The sequence below is a fragment of the Rhipicephalus microplus genome, chromosome 8, assembly GCF_043290135.1.
Source record: "Rhipicephalus microplus isolate Deutch F79 chromosome 8, USDA_Rmic, whole genome shotgun sequence".
Taxonomy (NCBI): domain Eukaryota; kingdom Metazoa; phylum Arthropoda; class Arachnida; order Ixodida; family Ixodidae; genus Rhipicephalus; species Rhipicephalus microplus.
In genome coordinates this window covers 121,926,816-121,943,490 of record NC_134707.1, presented here as the reverse complement: position 1 = coordinate 121,943,490, position 16,675 = coordinate 121,926,816, and the positions used below count along the sequence as shown (strand labels likewise).

Genomic DNA, 16,675 nt, shown 5'->3' with positions numbered 1-16,675 from the left:
GAGTCCAGTGGACTGTATGGCTTGAAGGACTGACAGTAGCCGCTTTAGATGCTCTTCAAACGCGACCAAAAAAACGATCACGTCGTCGAGGTACACAAGGCATGTTTTCCATTTCAGGCCGGACAGAATGGTTCAGGAATGCGCATATTCTGGACCGTCACCTGCGCAGGACTCCTTGCAATTTCTTGAGTAGGGGTGGCTGTCGGAAGTGTTGCTTCCTTTAAAAGGGCAAATTCTGGTTCAAGACCTTGAAGGCGACGGCTTGAGCGGTGCACAGGCGTCTCCACGCGTGGGTGTCTCGTAGGGCTGGACTCGGGGCTTCTCACTGGGATGCTGATCATGAGGTGAAAGTACCCAGCTCCTCCACCAGTGTCGCGGGCTATAAATTACAGGAGGTTTATTTAAAAACACGGACAGTGGAACTTGTAGAGACGCTCTCAGATAAGGCCGCTAAGATTGTCGTCTTCTTCACTCGCCTGCGCCGCGCCTCTCGAGTGAATCCGCGTTCTTTGTTGTCATCGCTATCTCGCCGCTAAATGCAGCTATGCACGCGGCAATATGAACCTTCGCCCCCACCAGCGACGAACAGAGAATTGAAATCAGGCAATGAAAACTTGTTTACGATTAAGATTTGCACACTTAAACATAAAAAAAGTGCGGCACGTGTACAAATTATCTGAACAGTTCATGCATTCGTATCCACAAAAGAAATTTTCGCGCCTACCCAAGCAATAAAAACGCCGCATTTGCAGCCTATACACTTCAAAGGAATAATAATGCAAACCTGGGAACATGTACAGTACAGAGTAATTGCACGACGTTAGACTGAACATTTTTTTACGTTTACGTTATGGTTTCTTTGGAGTGTGTAGGCTCCAGATGCTCCGTTTTTATCACTCGGGTGGGCGGGAAATCTGTTGGCGTAAAAGAGCGCATGAACTTTGTTAGGCTCATTTCTACGCGGCGTGATTGTTTTTTGTTAAGTGTATAAAATTTGATATTAGATACGTGTTCATTGACTGTTATTTCATTTCGGTGTCGCTCATGGGGGCGTGGGTGCATATAAATGAAGCATCCTTGTCTGAAATAAATTCAGTTGCGAGTTTAGTGAGTGTCATGTCTTTCTTTTGCCTGTTCTATCTTTTAAAAAAGTGGGCTACTTAACCATGCGGTATAAACATCAGTCACCAACTAGCGCAGCTCTGAACCCTATCGGTTAACACTTCTTATGTTGTTGCAACAATGGTAGCAGCGCAACTTCTGAGCACTTTTGAAGTTTATTTCGCGGCAACCATGGTACTGAAGGTATTGTCATATGAATGTAGCTCTCGGCGTTATTTTTTTGCCTCTGTGCTGTTGCAGAACTATATTCGTGCCGTCCATGTTCATCGCAATCGGCCATGTTTCGTATTCGGACGCCAGCTTCCCCGACTGCACTATACTACCGCCCAGCATTCGATGGTTCCCGATTAGCCGTCGTACCAACAGGACTTACGGGCACAAAATGGTACGTACCCTTACCAAGTGTCAAGCATGCTATTGCAGTGTTTGCAGAAAAGAGGTTGAAGTGAAAATGTGAAAATCAATAGATTCGGGCACGTGCGTCCAAAAGTCCCTGCCGATGCCACATTCTAAAAAAAATTACTCCGAGGTGGGAGAAAAATTTTCGCTTCGGACCTCCGAAGCAAATTGTCTACTCCAGCTGGCCGGACCAATTGAGCGGCACATCCGGAGCACTTTCCACTGATGTTTCACTCCGGCCAGCCGTAGCAATTGCGTGGTGCCACCGAAGCATTTTTTACGGGCCTTTTGCTCCAGCTTGCTGGAGCGATTACGTGGCATCTCCGGAGCATTTTTCCCGGGTTTTTCATTCCGGCTATCCGGAGCTTCTACGTGGTACCTCCGAAGTATTCTAAAATTGTACTTACTAGACCAAAATTCATTGAGGTGCATCAAATTTTTTTGTTTGCTCTATTTATTTATTCTATACTGATCGTGTCACGCGTCCGTTATATGAAGAAATTCTCAGATATGATGTAAGCAGTGCAGACTTACTGTGTATTTTCTTCACAAAGCTCTAGTAAATGAAATTCTAAGAAGCACTTGAGTTCATATTGTCGGATTTATTCAGAATAAGCTGTTGGTTTTGATTGATGACCCAGCATTCGGAAAGTAAGACAAGAAGTAACAAACATGCAAAAAGCCACAAAAAACAAAAGGCAAGAAGACAGGTCACATGAAGTCCACAGCACTCGAATTTAAGGTGCAACACTTTGAAATGAAGGCCAGAATTCTGCAAAATGATGCACGACAAACGAAGGAAGCGTGGCCACTGGGAACAGCTGAATACAATCCATGAACGCTCAATAATCAGCTTCAATGACGATTCAAGGGTTCCGCTGAATGCTTCCTGTATAACTTAGTAAAACAAATTATACATGAAAACTGCAAATCAAGCGATGGGCATAAAAACTGAGGACACTGAAGCCACGTGCGAGCACTCACTAAATTCTATACAGCCTGCGAGTACAGGAAAACAACTAGCTTTTTAAATTGGTCAAACACACACACACACACGCACACACACAAAAGATAGAGTGAGCGTTGTATATCTAGAAATAGATCCTATGTCTCCGGTACACTGCATACAACGACACCACATTCAATGAAGCTACTTACCTGTTACACAATTTTCAGACCAGTGCTTGAGTACGCAAACTTCGTCTGTTTTCCACGTACTACAATAATAAATGAATTACGATACATGCAGAGCAAAGCAGTTAGTTTTACTTTCAACAGCTGCCACACATTTGACTTCCCGTGTGAATTATTGCAAGAAGCAAGAATACAGACCTTCTGTAACCATGTACAACTCTCTCGCCGGAAAATGCTGTTTCAAACTTTTTACCATAAGTTTCGTATTGACAGAAACGAATACCTATCTCACCCATAAATCAGGCCCTTGCGTCATAAGCACCTTCAATCTCTTCGGGAATACCGGTACAGGACTAACTGTTTTCAATTCTCGTTCTTTTCCACAAGCCATCAGGGTATGAAACAGTCTCTATACACAAGAGAACTACTTGTAAGAACTAAGAGAACTTCATGCTACTCATTGAAGATTACCCATAGAATTCCCAATTATGATCTGTTTCTATAGTGCTAACTTTGCTATTTTGATTTGTGTAATGACATCATTTTCAAATTCTAAATATATATTAACACTTTACAAGCATTTTCTATAGTGTACGCTCCCTTTATCCTTCTCTTTTTGTTTTTTTCTTTTTTTCATAGCATGTTTTTGTATATCTGTATAAGTGTATTTTTTACACTCACATATCTGTTTGTTAAGCGAAGTTTATGTTGAACTTGCTGATATTTGTTACGGACTGTTATCTGTGAAACGCTTACTCTTGTATATCAAATTTTATGTATGCCCTTCCTACGAAAATCCCCATTAGGATTGGCAGTATGTCTTAAATAAATAATAGCCCCGCCACGGTGGTCTAGTGGCTAAGGTACTCGGATGCGGGATCGAATCCCGGCTGTGGCGGCTGCATTTCCCTTGGAGGCGGAAATGTTGTAGGCTCGTTTGCTCAGATTTGGGTGCACGGTTAAGAAACCAAGGTGGTCGAAATTTCTGGAGCCTTCTACTATGGCGTCTCTCATAATTATATGGTGGTTTTCGAACGTTTAACTCCACATATGAATCAATCAATGAAATAAATAACAAAATAAGTTTTGCTAGTGCCATTCGCAGTATATTTATTATTAAGCACAGAACCATCTGGGCCTCAGTGGCTTCCTGGCGCTAAAGCTTCACCTTTTAAAAAAAGTTTTCATTGCTCCGTCATGCCACTATGGCTGGCACTTTTCTGACTGATTAGTATTGTTGTTGTTTCTGTTTTATTTGACATACTGTAATGCTGACAATATAAATATTCTTTGTTTGTACACATTTAACTTAGTGTTTTGTCAAAACGTATCACGTCAAAGACCGGAAATAAAGTAGAGCTTTAATCAGTCATCGTCTTGGACCGAAATGTTGTGGGTTCAACTTGTGTCAACAGAACGTCTTTTTAACCGTAGCGTTGGGTTTGGCGCATTGTTTTGTTCCGTGTTTCATAGCGCTACATCCCCAAAAAGCGTTTCTTCAAGTTTTTTTTTACATTCAATCACGTTATATTTTTCAGACATTTTCATTTATGTCTCTGAAGTATGTCATGAAAGTCCACGCCGATCTCAGCATAAAGTACCTAAACGTTAAAATTGCGTGTTGCTCCCTCTTAACATTGATACTCTGTACCTTTTTCACGTGACAGAATGACACCCTGGCGATCCTAGACTTGGTCAGGAAGTCCCATCCCCACTTGCCTCTCTCCGTCTCGGTGGGACTAAGCGGGAGGAACTACGCACCGAAGCTGATGGAAGATATTCAGGACCACTACTTTGTTTTCCGAAGTTGCAAGAACTTCCCTGGTCCATATTTTGAGGATCCGGCAAATGTGAGTGTTTCTCAAGTCGACCATTAGAGGCAATCATGAATCGGTGTGACAAGATAGTGCTTAAACCTACCATTACTTTGTTCTACTTATTATCGGAAGTGGCGTATAGAAGTATAAGTGGTGTACTGGGTGAGCTGGTACAGATTCATGCCTATATGTTAGACGTGGAAAAAAAGAGGACAAAAAGAACACGTGGGACCGACGCTCACTCAAAACTAAAACTTCATGAAAAGAAAACCCGCTTCGATTGTGCATGAATGAACCAGTGAAATCAGTGGCTGTGGCTGTACCTTCTGCAGCATTGACACTACGTCGCTCGCACACTCATGTGGAAGACCTAGCACAAGAAACGCTCTGAATCTAGTCACTTTGACACTAAACTGTAAATCATCATGAGAGACTCACGAGGAAAGAAAAGTGAATAAGATCGTCAATACCATCATTGCTGAAGGTACTGAGCCCTACGGCTGTTTATTGAAATGTTTACACACAATATGTGGTTAGCACACGTCTCATAGAGCCGGAATTAGGCTAATAGTTACGGCAATGCCGACATGTTCTGCTAGCAGCCTAATAGATGATGCGAAGTTGCTTCAACATGAATTTTTGTAGATTACTTGGTAAAATTTTTGCACCCTGTATACCAGTAGGTAATTGCTGTAATATTCTGGTACTTTTGCTCCAACTAAAGCCCTCGAAAGAAATCGCACAAGCTTAAGCTAAGTAACACAGATCTCTAGATTTTTACCTTAAGATCCCACCTGACTTTTTTCATGGGTAGTGGCTCTCACAAAATGGGTATAATACATTGACTGAGGATGTCTTGATTAATCCCGTCTAAATTGCTTGCTCAAATTAAAAGCGGCAGCATTATTAACACTCACAGTGGGCCTTGTTTAAGCGAAGCCGACGATATAGGATTGTAATATCAGATACTGTGCAAAACTGAGCATTCAAGTGTAAAAGAACGTGGGTTCGGCTGTTTCGTTGGCCCTCTTACTTTCTGATAGAAAAGTGGACATTAAGATACGGAGGGTTACGTACGAAAATTCAATATAATTATGAACGACACCATTCCGGCCAGAGGTAAGATAAGTAGCCATAATTACAACACGTAATGCATCAGAATGGTTAACTGGGAAAGTGTTTGTGCTTTCATCTTGGGGGCAAAGAGCCCGCGCAAAAGGTTGAAAACGTTGCAACATTTTTGGCTTTTAGATGTGCCAAACGTGTCGGAATTCTAAGTTTCGACAGGGCCTACATTATGCATTGGCAGAGGAGTCAGCGCACACGAAAAATGATGTAGCCTTTTCACTGGTTACTGAAAGGCGAGAAGTGCAATATAGAACTTACGGTATCGTCATTACTGGCATAGATGTCACATCTCAGGGATACTTTGCCTCATACGTGTGCGTAATGAGCCAAGTTATTTTTTGTTGTTGTTACTTTTGTTATCTTGCCCTTGTGTGATAGTTACTTGTCCTCCAGTTGTTATTTATTCTATATCTTTCGAGGCATCATCGGTGTTTGCAGTTTCTTTTGTTCTGCGCTGTTTATTTGTTCAATACGGAATACATAAAGAAAGTTCGAACACTAAAGAACATATATATAAATCGAATACTTATGTAGGAACGATATTCAAATAATTGACGAGTTAATACTTGTGTGAACTTTTCATTGATTAAACAACTACTCGTCATTACGAAACAAATACTTGTATGGTGCCAGTAAACTTCGCAGGACGAACAAGGTTAGCACACCACCAGCACTTGCTCACAAATTAACCTTCTTCAGACTTCATAACTTACTTATATACAAACACCGCTTTGCGCGAGTCACCAAGACTTTGAGTGTACAACCAAAGAGGGCGGAGACTGAATCAGAACACGTGATTTGGGTGTATGCCTTATAGCTGCTTCTGGCATGCGCTATTCGTTATTTTTTTATGTAGGTGAGTTTGGTAGTCTAATGAATTTCAGTTGTGAGGGAGTACTTGTGATGAGTATTTACCTTCTTCGTCCTGCGTCATTTATTTGCGTTGAACATTTTACTCCATTATGCGATACAAACAAGCCCACCTAGTTATCCAGTAAATTGTTATTATTTACACGTGCTTTAGAAAGTTCCAGAGACCATTGCACTTTTAACGGAACCAGTGAAGCCAGTGGATGCATATGTACCTTCTGTAACATCGGCACCACGTCATTTCGGCACTAATTTGCCCTTTCGCACGCGTTGGTGTTCCTTTAATTTTTTCTCTTACTCCTTCCTGAGAACGACCACACATACATCCTATAGCGAGCTTGAAGGGGCCTGCTGATAACTGTGTTATAGCATGGTATTTACGTCACGAGACAAAGGAACATTACTCTTGGCGAGAAGCACCGCAGCCGAGTATTGTGGCACTTGTGAATACATAATCTGCTGCCAAAAGGTGAGGGACACTTGTGTTGAGAGCTTGGAAAGCGAAAGAAATATTTCCAGGACTTGAGAACATTAGAGTTACGCTATATGCAGCCTTTAGGTAGCAGATCTGCTCATGTATTTCCCAAACGCCACTAGCAAACATGCGCTGCGACGCCCACCTAGGCCTCGGTGAAAGCGGTTCTTGTTCGCCTAGAATCTATCAAGTCACCGACGTGCGCTGTGCAGCTTTATAGCTACGTCCTGGTGGTTTTATTTTCATTAGAATAATGCCCTTAAGCTTCGACAGCAAAGTATTTACAATGATTTGGCACCGTTTTCGAAAAACAAGCACTGAAATAATTGCTGCTGTTGTCTCAAGGAGTCGTGATAGCGCTTACGAAATTTCAGAAGATATATACTACGTAATTGTCAGTTATATTTTTATGCTCTTTATCTGGTGCCTCATCATCTGGTGGAAGCTGGTGCACGTTGTTTGGCACCACACTAGCTACGCTGTTGCATCGCGGGAATGGGCACAGGAGTACTTTTGTACTCCTGTGGCACAGCCCCGAAAGCAGGTGTTTCTCCATTCAACGCCAGTCTTTGATACTTAATACATGTCTACTGGCGATCGGTGACACGCTTCGTCAATAGGTGACAGAAGTCACCTGCGGACAGAGTGTGCGGCCTCTCCGCATTCCTATGATTGCTATCAAGGTGAGACGGCGGACTTATGCGCAACTCTGCTCCCATAACGAGCATACACAGTAGCTACAGGATGGATGTATGGATGGATGGATGGATGGATGGATGGATGAATGGATGGATGGATGAATGGGTGGATGGATGACGGACGGACGGATGGACGGACTGGATTGGATTGAATTGATAAGCTGTGCCCTTTGGACCGGGCGGCGGCTCACGCCACCTAGCCATAAAGTTAAGCACTACCACTGTGTGTTTCAAGATTAAATTTCACTCGCGCCTCGATTGTAGTCACCAATCAGTTAGCCTCCTCCTGGTTATTTCTACCCGTTTAAAGTCCATTTTGCTTTCACTGTCGCTAAACCCCAATGCTTTGAAAAATTCGGCGCCATTATCTTCGACTAATGGGTGGAGGTCTTTACAGAGCATTATCAAATGTTCAGCCATTTCCTCCTCCTCTCCACACGAACTACATACCGTGTCTGTATCTTCTTATTTCGCTCGGTACGTCTTGGCCTCGCAATACTCTTGTTCTAGCCTCGAAGAGCAGAGAACTACCCCGGAAATTATCGTAAATCTTTTCTCTTGCAATTTCCTGCTTAAAAGTTCGGTTCGTCTCGAGTAATGATTTCGTAAGGATACATCTGTAGGTGGCGCCATCTCGCGGTGGCAGTTTACTGCAGACTGGCATGGTGGATGGACGTGTTCTTTGAGCACTCCCGATAGACTGCGCAGATGAGTGGTTTTGCATGTTTCAAACTTGCCTTTATAATTAGTAAGACAGCAGTTAAAACCTTTGTAGCACTTATTGCAATGTATGGCTTTTTCGGAAATCAGTCACCAGGTATGTACTAGTAGAGTCCTTCAATGCTTTCTGGCCACGAAAATCAACACAAAGGTTGATATAGGGACAAAATCTCCCGCTACCGGCGCCATCAGTCGTAGGGGGCCACAAGTCACCGGCAGTGCTCGGATTATATGCGCACTATTGCCGACGTTTCGACGTGATTATGTGCGTGCTGTTTTTCCTGTTACCTTTTATTGAACGTCACTGAACGCAGCAATGCCATTAGATCAGTATAAACGTGATCAAGTGTCGACGACGAATGAAAGCTGTTTACTTGAGAACGCACACGTAGTTTGCTTAGGAGTGCCGACCAACCTTATAAATAGCAGCGCGTTTAGAGTGTTTTAACACCGCGCGATAACGCATTGTGTTAAGAATTACCTCATAGCCCAATTATATGCATACTCATGATGCCTCGAAGCAGTACGACGTTGCTCACCAGTGTTTAAAGATGATGCTTATGCTCCTTGCGCCAAATTCGAGCAGCTACTGCTGGATTTGCTTGACAACGTGTTCACGCATTGCCAAAAGCCGATTCTGTTTATACGGTAGTAAAGCTTTCTATTCTGGCAGTGCCGAAAATACGGCGAGGAAGGTGAACGGAATGAAACACGACTAGGTAAGACAGGGGTAATCGCATTGGTTTATATACGGCTCGTCTCTCGCGCGCTGCTACCCAAGTAATCAAATGAAGGGAATAGTCGAACGAGATGTTTTATTCTAGACCTTTCAATTGAGTCTGTACCCAAATGCGCAGTTGTTCTGGACACACGTTTGTGAGCGCCGTTCGCTTTCTTGACGCGGGTACTTTCGATGTCGCGGTTATAGCAGCTCAGCGCATTTGTGACTGCTCACTTCGGTATTAAGGGTGATTCTTGAATAGGCAAAACTTTAACTTGCCTAACATCTGAATGATCTCCTTTTTACACGCGATTTAGTCGAGACACCCGTCTCTTGATGTTTCCTTATGTTTACTGCTAAGAGCAGCATTAATTACTGGCCGACAACCTATGGTTTCTTCGAGAAGGGAAGTACAGCAGCAGCCTAATCTGGAAGTTCCTTTTGATGCCAGTGCTAGCTGCTCGGCGACCTTTGCCACACTACCTAGCTACCATACTATACTTTTTTATGCTTGGGGGAGGAGGGGGTTACGATTTAAAGCATTCAATGAATCTGAAATTTGGTACTAATGATACGCCGCTTAATATTTAGGTGTTTACCTATGAATGGAAGCTTCCCATCAGGTGCATTTAATGAGAAGCAAGTTCTCAATGAGCAGCAATTTCTCTCAAAGTTCAGCGCTACTGGGAAAACAGAAGAGCGACGCTTTTTCCTGCAGCCCGTTACACAGCACGTCTTAGGCATTGCTCCTTCGAATTTTCATGCCGTCGACCTTAAACGTGGAGCACTGGCCCTTGAAGTTCTCGTGACGCTGATGCAGAAACTTTGTTCGAAGGAATACCGAGAGCTGCCTTTACACAACGCCTTCGAGCTGCCGCTGCTGCCCGGGCAATGGCCGGGCGCAACAGAGTGATGGCCCATATATCCCAGCTTGGACCGCGTAGCGGGCGCTCTTGGCAGCATATCAAGCTCTCCCATAGAGTGACGGAGAAGTTTCGTGACCAGAACGGTATTAAAGGACTATGGTACTAGTTTGCTTGTGTGTGTGTGTGTGTGTGTGTGTGTGTGTGTGTGTGTGTGTGTGTGTGTGTGTGTGTTTCTTTGTGTTTTTTGAAGACAATAGTCTTTCTTGGGGGCCTTCGACGCAAAAGTTGTGGTTTGTCTGACTGTACATTTGTCTGTTTGTACACTCCTAACAGCACCGGGTACTTGAAACGGCTGACCCCATCAGCAGTGCCCATCAATGTTGCTCAAGGCTTAGAGTTCATACTTGTGGAATTGTCAATTAAAAACAATTATTACGCATTTTGGGGCACCATTACAACACGTATATATTCTGCATGTGCGCCTTTCACTAGAAAAGGCATACATAAGTAATTTTAAGGACCATAGCGCCTATCACATTGCACTGAATGCTTGAATAAAAAGGCGAGTGTTTGCAACACTTCGCTAAGCCGAGATGGTGGTGGCCCCTACCTGTCTCCTTGCGTTCTACACCTTATCACTTCTGAGACGGGCGCGTACACTCATCTCAGAGCCGCGCAATTCGTTTTCCAAGAAAACTGCCAGATGGCGCTCATATCTCACGTGTGACGTGACTTGATGCGCTCGTTCGCCTCCGCTGCACGTTCGAGTCACTCTAACGCAGTGCCTCCACAATACCATTCACCGATTTTCTTGCCCACAAACTCAAATGAATGTTTTGTTCACTCTCTTCACACGCAAGACTATCGAGACATTTGCAGATTAACATGCAGTTACGGGGCCAATTTTTTTCTCTCGCCACGACGTGGGGGAGGTGCACGTACATTAAACACGCAAATTTTTGTAGTGGAGTTTAGACTTCTTTCTTTTTCGTAGGGCAGGGTTTGTCGTAAGCCGTGTTTTGTAATTATCGAAAGGGACAATTCATAGGGACAATTGGTGTCAGAAAGACATGGTTAAAAGGCTGTAAAGTGTTCAGGATGCGGGATGGGTTTGAAAGTAGACCCAAGTGCAGAAGCGACTGGATAGGAGCCTGACGCCAAGTGCAGACCATGTGAAGTCGAGGAAAAATTGGAGAAAACGATTGTTGCCCAGAGTGAACTGCTGATGAGAATCACCGAGCTGGAGACTGCGTTGGCGACAGAGCAAGAGAAAACAAGGGCTATGGGAGAAAGGCTGAAGTCCACCAAAGAGGCACTAGGTAAGGTGAACGAAGGAGTGCCGACGGAGAGAACAGTAGGGCACCGGCAACCAGAATGGCGGAGAAGAAAGAGCAACCAAGTTTGAAAAAAAACAGGTTCAGCTGGTTCAATTGTCGCAAGGTCCAGCTTCAGCAAAGTAGTGGTGGGGCTGGGGGGGGCAAAGCAGTTGGCGTCACACGTGCAAGTAACCCCCAGGTGCAGGACGCTCTAGCTAAAAAGTCGCAGCACGTGATAATCGCCGGGGACTCGAATCTAAATCGATGCGCCGAAGCAATCAAAGAGAGGGTAATAGGTGACAAGGGGGTTGCAGTAGGGACGTTCCCAAGACGCAAGCTGGCAAGCAAGCGCAAAACTCAAAACCACAGCTAGTTGACGAAACCTCGTGATAATTTTAGGTGGTTTAAACGATGTCCTAAATGAAGATATGGCAGGTCTAGCGACCAAACTGGTGAAAGGAGTCGATGGCATGTGCACCGCTTCTCCCCAGGTACAGGTAGTGATATGCATGATACCGGAAGTACCGGTGCGCGACGGCAATCTGCAAAGAGCAGTTGTCAACGCAAACCAAGAGAAATGGCGGATGAGTCGAGAGAAAGGCCTTGAGGTGGTGGAAATAAACAGAGAGGTGCATAGGTAGGGTGGTTTTCAGCGAAACAGAATTCACTTCGATGGGCGGCTAGGTCATGAGGTGGGTTGGCGACTTGCAGAATGCGCAGTAGCTTTTTTCAGAGGCACGTGGGCCCTTCGAGGTGCAGGATGTCTAGTAATGAGGAAAACAACCAGGGAGACTCTTTGACAGATGGTATGGACAGATATAATTCCAAAGTGGCACCAGTATCTAACATAGGTAGAGTTCGAGCAGAAATAGACATAGCCACGAGGGCCGAGACAATTCATACATATGGTATATTAACATGTAGGGAGGCAGGGACAGGCTGAAGTGGAAAGAGATAGAAGAACAGCTAAGAGAGGAGAGGCCGATGGTATACGGTTTTGTAGAAACACATCTTAGGGACATGGAACAACCTCCTGACAGTACGGACTACGCGTGGGAGTGTTGTAATAGAACAGAAGGCAGCAGAAAGGGGGTGGTATTGGGACATTCATTCATAAAAGTACAGACCAGCAAAGGGTTAAGCAGGAGTGCAAGAAACATTTAGGGATAAAAGGAAAAGTGGCAGGACAAATCACACTTCTTGGTTTGGTGTACTTGTGGACGGGAGCAAAGGCCAGAGAGGAAAACCAGGCAATGGTAGAGTGTGTATCAAAGACATTCAGGAGTTAGGAAGAGAGTGCGAGATAATTATACTAGGAGATATGAATGCACACTTAGAAGATATAGATGGGTATACCGACCCGACAGGCAAAATGATCATGGATATGTGTGAAAGGCTTGATTTGATCATTTGCAACAGCAGTGATAAGTGTAAAGGGGAAATAATATGGGAAGTAGAAAGGCTGCAGTCGACAATAGATTACGCGCTGATGTCACACAGGATATATGATAGGGTCAGGGGAATGCACATAGATGAATGTGGCTGCAGAAGTCTTGGTAGTGATCACAAACGGGTCAAGCTAAGTTTTTAAAGGGCAGTGAAAGTGGTAAGGAGACAAGATGAGCAACTACAGGAAAATTGTTTTTTAGAAAGGCAAATTGAAATAGCTACTAAACAAAGTGAGAAAGTAATCACTGAGGATAATAAAACAGCGTGGACATACACGAATCTTATTAGGCTGTTTGAGCTAGAGCTTGCTAAGGCACGTGACAAGTCACCCTAGAAAAGACACAAACCCAAACGTTGGTGGGATGAGGAAGTGGAGAGAGCCATAGCAAAACGTCAGAAGGCCTCTAGGGAACACAGACATGCTATGCAGCGGGATGAGCCGGCAGATGATGTTGAAAAAAAATGGGACATCTTTAAGCTGTAGAAGAGAAGCATCATTTCTGATCAATGAAAAGATTAGAAGAAAGGGGGCTCAGTGGCTGGCAGAAGTACATAAAAAGGATAGGAAGGCAGCTGCGAAATTTTTGAACCATCTAAACTCCCTAAGAAAAAAGACGAGCCGAGAGCAGAGATTTATAACTACAGCTCAAGGTGCTAGGCTAGAAGGGGACGAAGCTATTGAATATTGAAACGCGCTAGCGAAGATTCGACGAAGAGGAGGAAGAGACCCGACTGGCTCGCGAGCGACGCTGTTGATCTTTCGCTGAGCTACACCGCTGCATTACCCATCTTGTAAATAAACGCGTTCCATCGTCACAATTGTGGTGGAAGGTGCTGGGTAAGCTAGCTACTACCAAGTGATACCGCAGAGGCACCGTTCCCTAACGACGGAACCGCTACACGAGCTTCGCCGCTGCCGTCGACTAGTGGGCTTGGCACCATTACCTCAAGAAATGAGCTCGGACGAAGACAACCAGCAACCAGCCGCAAGGACGTCGCCCTACCACTACAGGGAGCCGCGAACCTTCACAGGGAAACCCTGCGATGACGTGGACGAATGGCTAAGCCACTATCAGCGGATGAGCCGATCAAACGGTTGGAATGTCACTAGCCAGCTGTCTCACGTGGGGCTCTTCCTCGATTTCACGGTACTGGTATGGTTTGAGAACCATGAAGACACATTGACTACCTGGGACCAGTTTGCGGAGGAAATTAAGAAATGCTTTGGAGACCCAGCAACGAAGAAGAAACGTGCCGAGCAGACGTTGTCGCAGAGGGCTCAAGTCACCGGTGAGACATGCAGAACCTACAATGAAGAGATTCTGAAGTTGTGCAAGTCGGTGGATGCCCACATGACGGAAGAAGACAAAGTGGGCCATATACTCAAGGGCATCGCCGATGACGTCTACCACTTTCTCATTGGCAAGGAGAGCCTGGAATGCGTGGCCAACGTGATTAACCACTGCCGCACTTTCGAGGCTCTTAAAACTCGTCGCATCACATCGAAGTTCGGACGTCTGGCCAACGTCACGACTGTTGCCACCGTCAATGTCTGCCAAAATTCTCTACCTGCCGACCTTTCCTCCACGATTCGCCAGATTGTACGGGAGGAACTGCGTCGCCATGTCCCTGTTCCCATGCAAGCTGGAGACCCGCAGTGTGATACACTATTCCCAAGCATCAATGCTGCGTGTTTCGACGAGCGCAGTTACTCCACCCGCAGTCCACGGCTGAGGGCTCCGCCACCAACGGCTACTTACGTCGAGTCGTCTTATGCGCCCCGCAGTAGTTATAGCTACGACAGCCAACCGCCTCCGTTTGTGTCCGAGTGGCAACAGTTCCCTGAGCATCCTCTCTACACCGCAGCATTCAATGTGCCTCGGGAACGCCCCGTGTGCTACCAGTGCGGTGTTCGCGGACATATCGCCCGGTTTCGCCCATCGCGACGTCGCCCACGCACGACGTTTTCTGACCGACCAGTGATGCTTGCACGGCGAAGCCAACAGCCCGATTACGCCTACTACCTTCGGATTCAACTGCCCAGAAGCATGGGCACCGGCCGAACATCCGCAGTTACTCGCCTGCCTCTGTGAGGAGCTTGACGCCACCTACTACGCGCCAGCGACGGTCCCCATCTCCCCGTCCCCGGCCGCGGCTTTCCTCTCCGCCACCGGGAAACTAGCCGGCGCGGCCGATGAAGGCGAGGTCGCTGGACGTACCGCTTTGCACACAAGTATGCCTCCATTAGTTCACATGCTTCACAACAAGGTTCATGTATTCATTGACGATGTTCCCCCGATGGCTCGGTAGACACCGGTGCAACACTTTCTGTAATGAGTTTAGTTTTCAAGGAGAGACTTGGCCGCAAGGTTATGTTTTATTGGGATAAATCTTCTACTTTTCGAGCAGTCAGCGGCACGGCTTTGTGTTCAGTAGGTGTGTGCACTGTGTCTGTTTGTGTTGCTGGTAAAGCGTCCAAGGCAGAATTCGCTGTGCTCGCTCATTCCACGCATGAAGTTATCCTTGGAATTGACTTCTTGCAAGAGTGCCGTGCGACTTTCGACTGCGGGGCAGGCGAGGTTCTGTTGTCCGCCCTCGCCCAGCAGCCTCAGCGTAGCGGAGACGACAACCTCGTTGTAGTTAAAGACGCTATTCTACCGGCATGGTCTACTGCCAGTGTGCCCGTTGCTGCTTCGAATGCCGACTCGAGTTTCAGTTCTCCTGATATTGTTATTGAGCCGTTGCCTTTGCCTTGCATGAAGAAAAACATCTTTCTGCCGCGCTGCGTTGTCTCTCTCACCGAGGGAAAAACTAAATTATGGGTAGTTAACTGCTCATCCGAGTCTGTTGTACTACCAGAGCGATTGCGCCTTGTCATGTTTGAAGGGCAGTGCAGTATCTGCATAGGAGCTCTCAGCAATGCGGCAAATTCGGACTATGCTGATGTATCCGGCACGGAATACGAATTTTATAAGATGGTTAGCAAGTCTATTCCTTCGCATAAGCGCAAAGTGTTGGTTACACTGCTGGCCAGGCACGCTAAAGTATTTGATTTTGCACGGAAGTCACACAGACCTCAGACGCCCAGCACACGCACTCGTCACAAGGTCGACACCGGATCTGCGCACCGCCTCAGACAGAAACCTAATCGAGTTTCCGCGTCAGAGCGCAAGGTAATTTCAGAGCAAGTCAGCGAGATGCTAACCTCTGGTGTAATTCAAGAATCGTCAAGTCCCTGGGCCGCGCCTGTTATCTTGGTCAAGAAAAAAGATGGGTCCTGGAGGTTCTGCGTTGACTACCGACGTCTCAACTCTATAACTAAGAAGGACGTGTACCCGCTTCCTCGCATCGATGATGTCATCGACTGCCTGCATTCAGCGTCCTATTTTTCATCGGTGGACTTGCGATCCGGCTATTGGCAGATCCCCACGGATCCGGCTGACAAAGAAAAGACGACCTTTGTTACACCCGACGGTCTGTTTAAGTTTAATGTTATGCCATTCGGCTTGTGTAATGACCCCGCCACATTTGAAAGATATATGGACACCGTTTTACGGCGCCTCAAGGGGGAAATTTGCCTGTGTTACCTCGACGATGAGGTGATTTTTGGCCAAACATTTGAAGAACATAATCATCGCCTTGACCTCGTTCTCACCTGTCTCGAGGAAGCTGTGCTTATACTGAACTAAAAAAATGTCGCTTTGGAGAACGTGAAACCTTGGTTCTGGGACACCTGGTAGATAAAAATGGCGTGAGACCGGACCCACAGAAAGTCGCCGCTGTCAGCAACTTCAAGCAGCCGCGGTCCCCCAGGGAGTTGCGTAGCTTCCTGGGCCTGTGTTCTTACTTTGGTCGATTTGTTCCGAATGTGGCTGATGCAGCACAACCACTAAATGACTTGCTGCAAAAGGATGTTCCTTTCCACTGGACACCGGATTGCGAAGCAGCCTTTAAGCAGCT

At 45.8% G+C, this 16,675-nt stretch overlaps 1 protein-coding gene across 1 annotated transcript in view; it reads left to right on the top strand.

Annotated features, from left to right (window-relative positions):
* LOC142768366 (uncharacterized) overlaps positions 1-16,675 on the top strand; it is a 57,726-nt gene that overhangs the window by 20,132 nt on the left and 20,919 nt on the right. The window contains exons 5-6 of the mRNA XM_075870336.1: positions 1,363-1,507; positions 4,323-4,505. Of these exons, the coding sequence (XP_075726451.1) occupies positions 1,363-1,507; positions 4,323-4,505 (328 nt within the window). The remainder of the gene's footprint in view (positions 1-1,362; positions 1,508-4,322; positions 4,506-16,675) is intronic.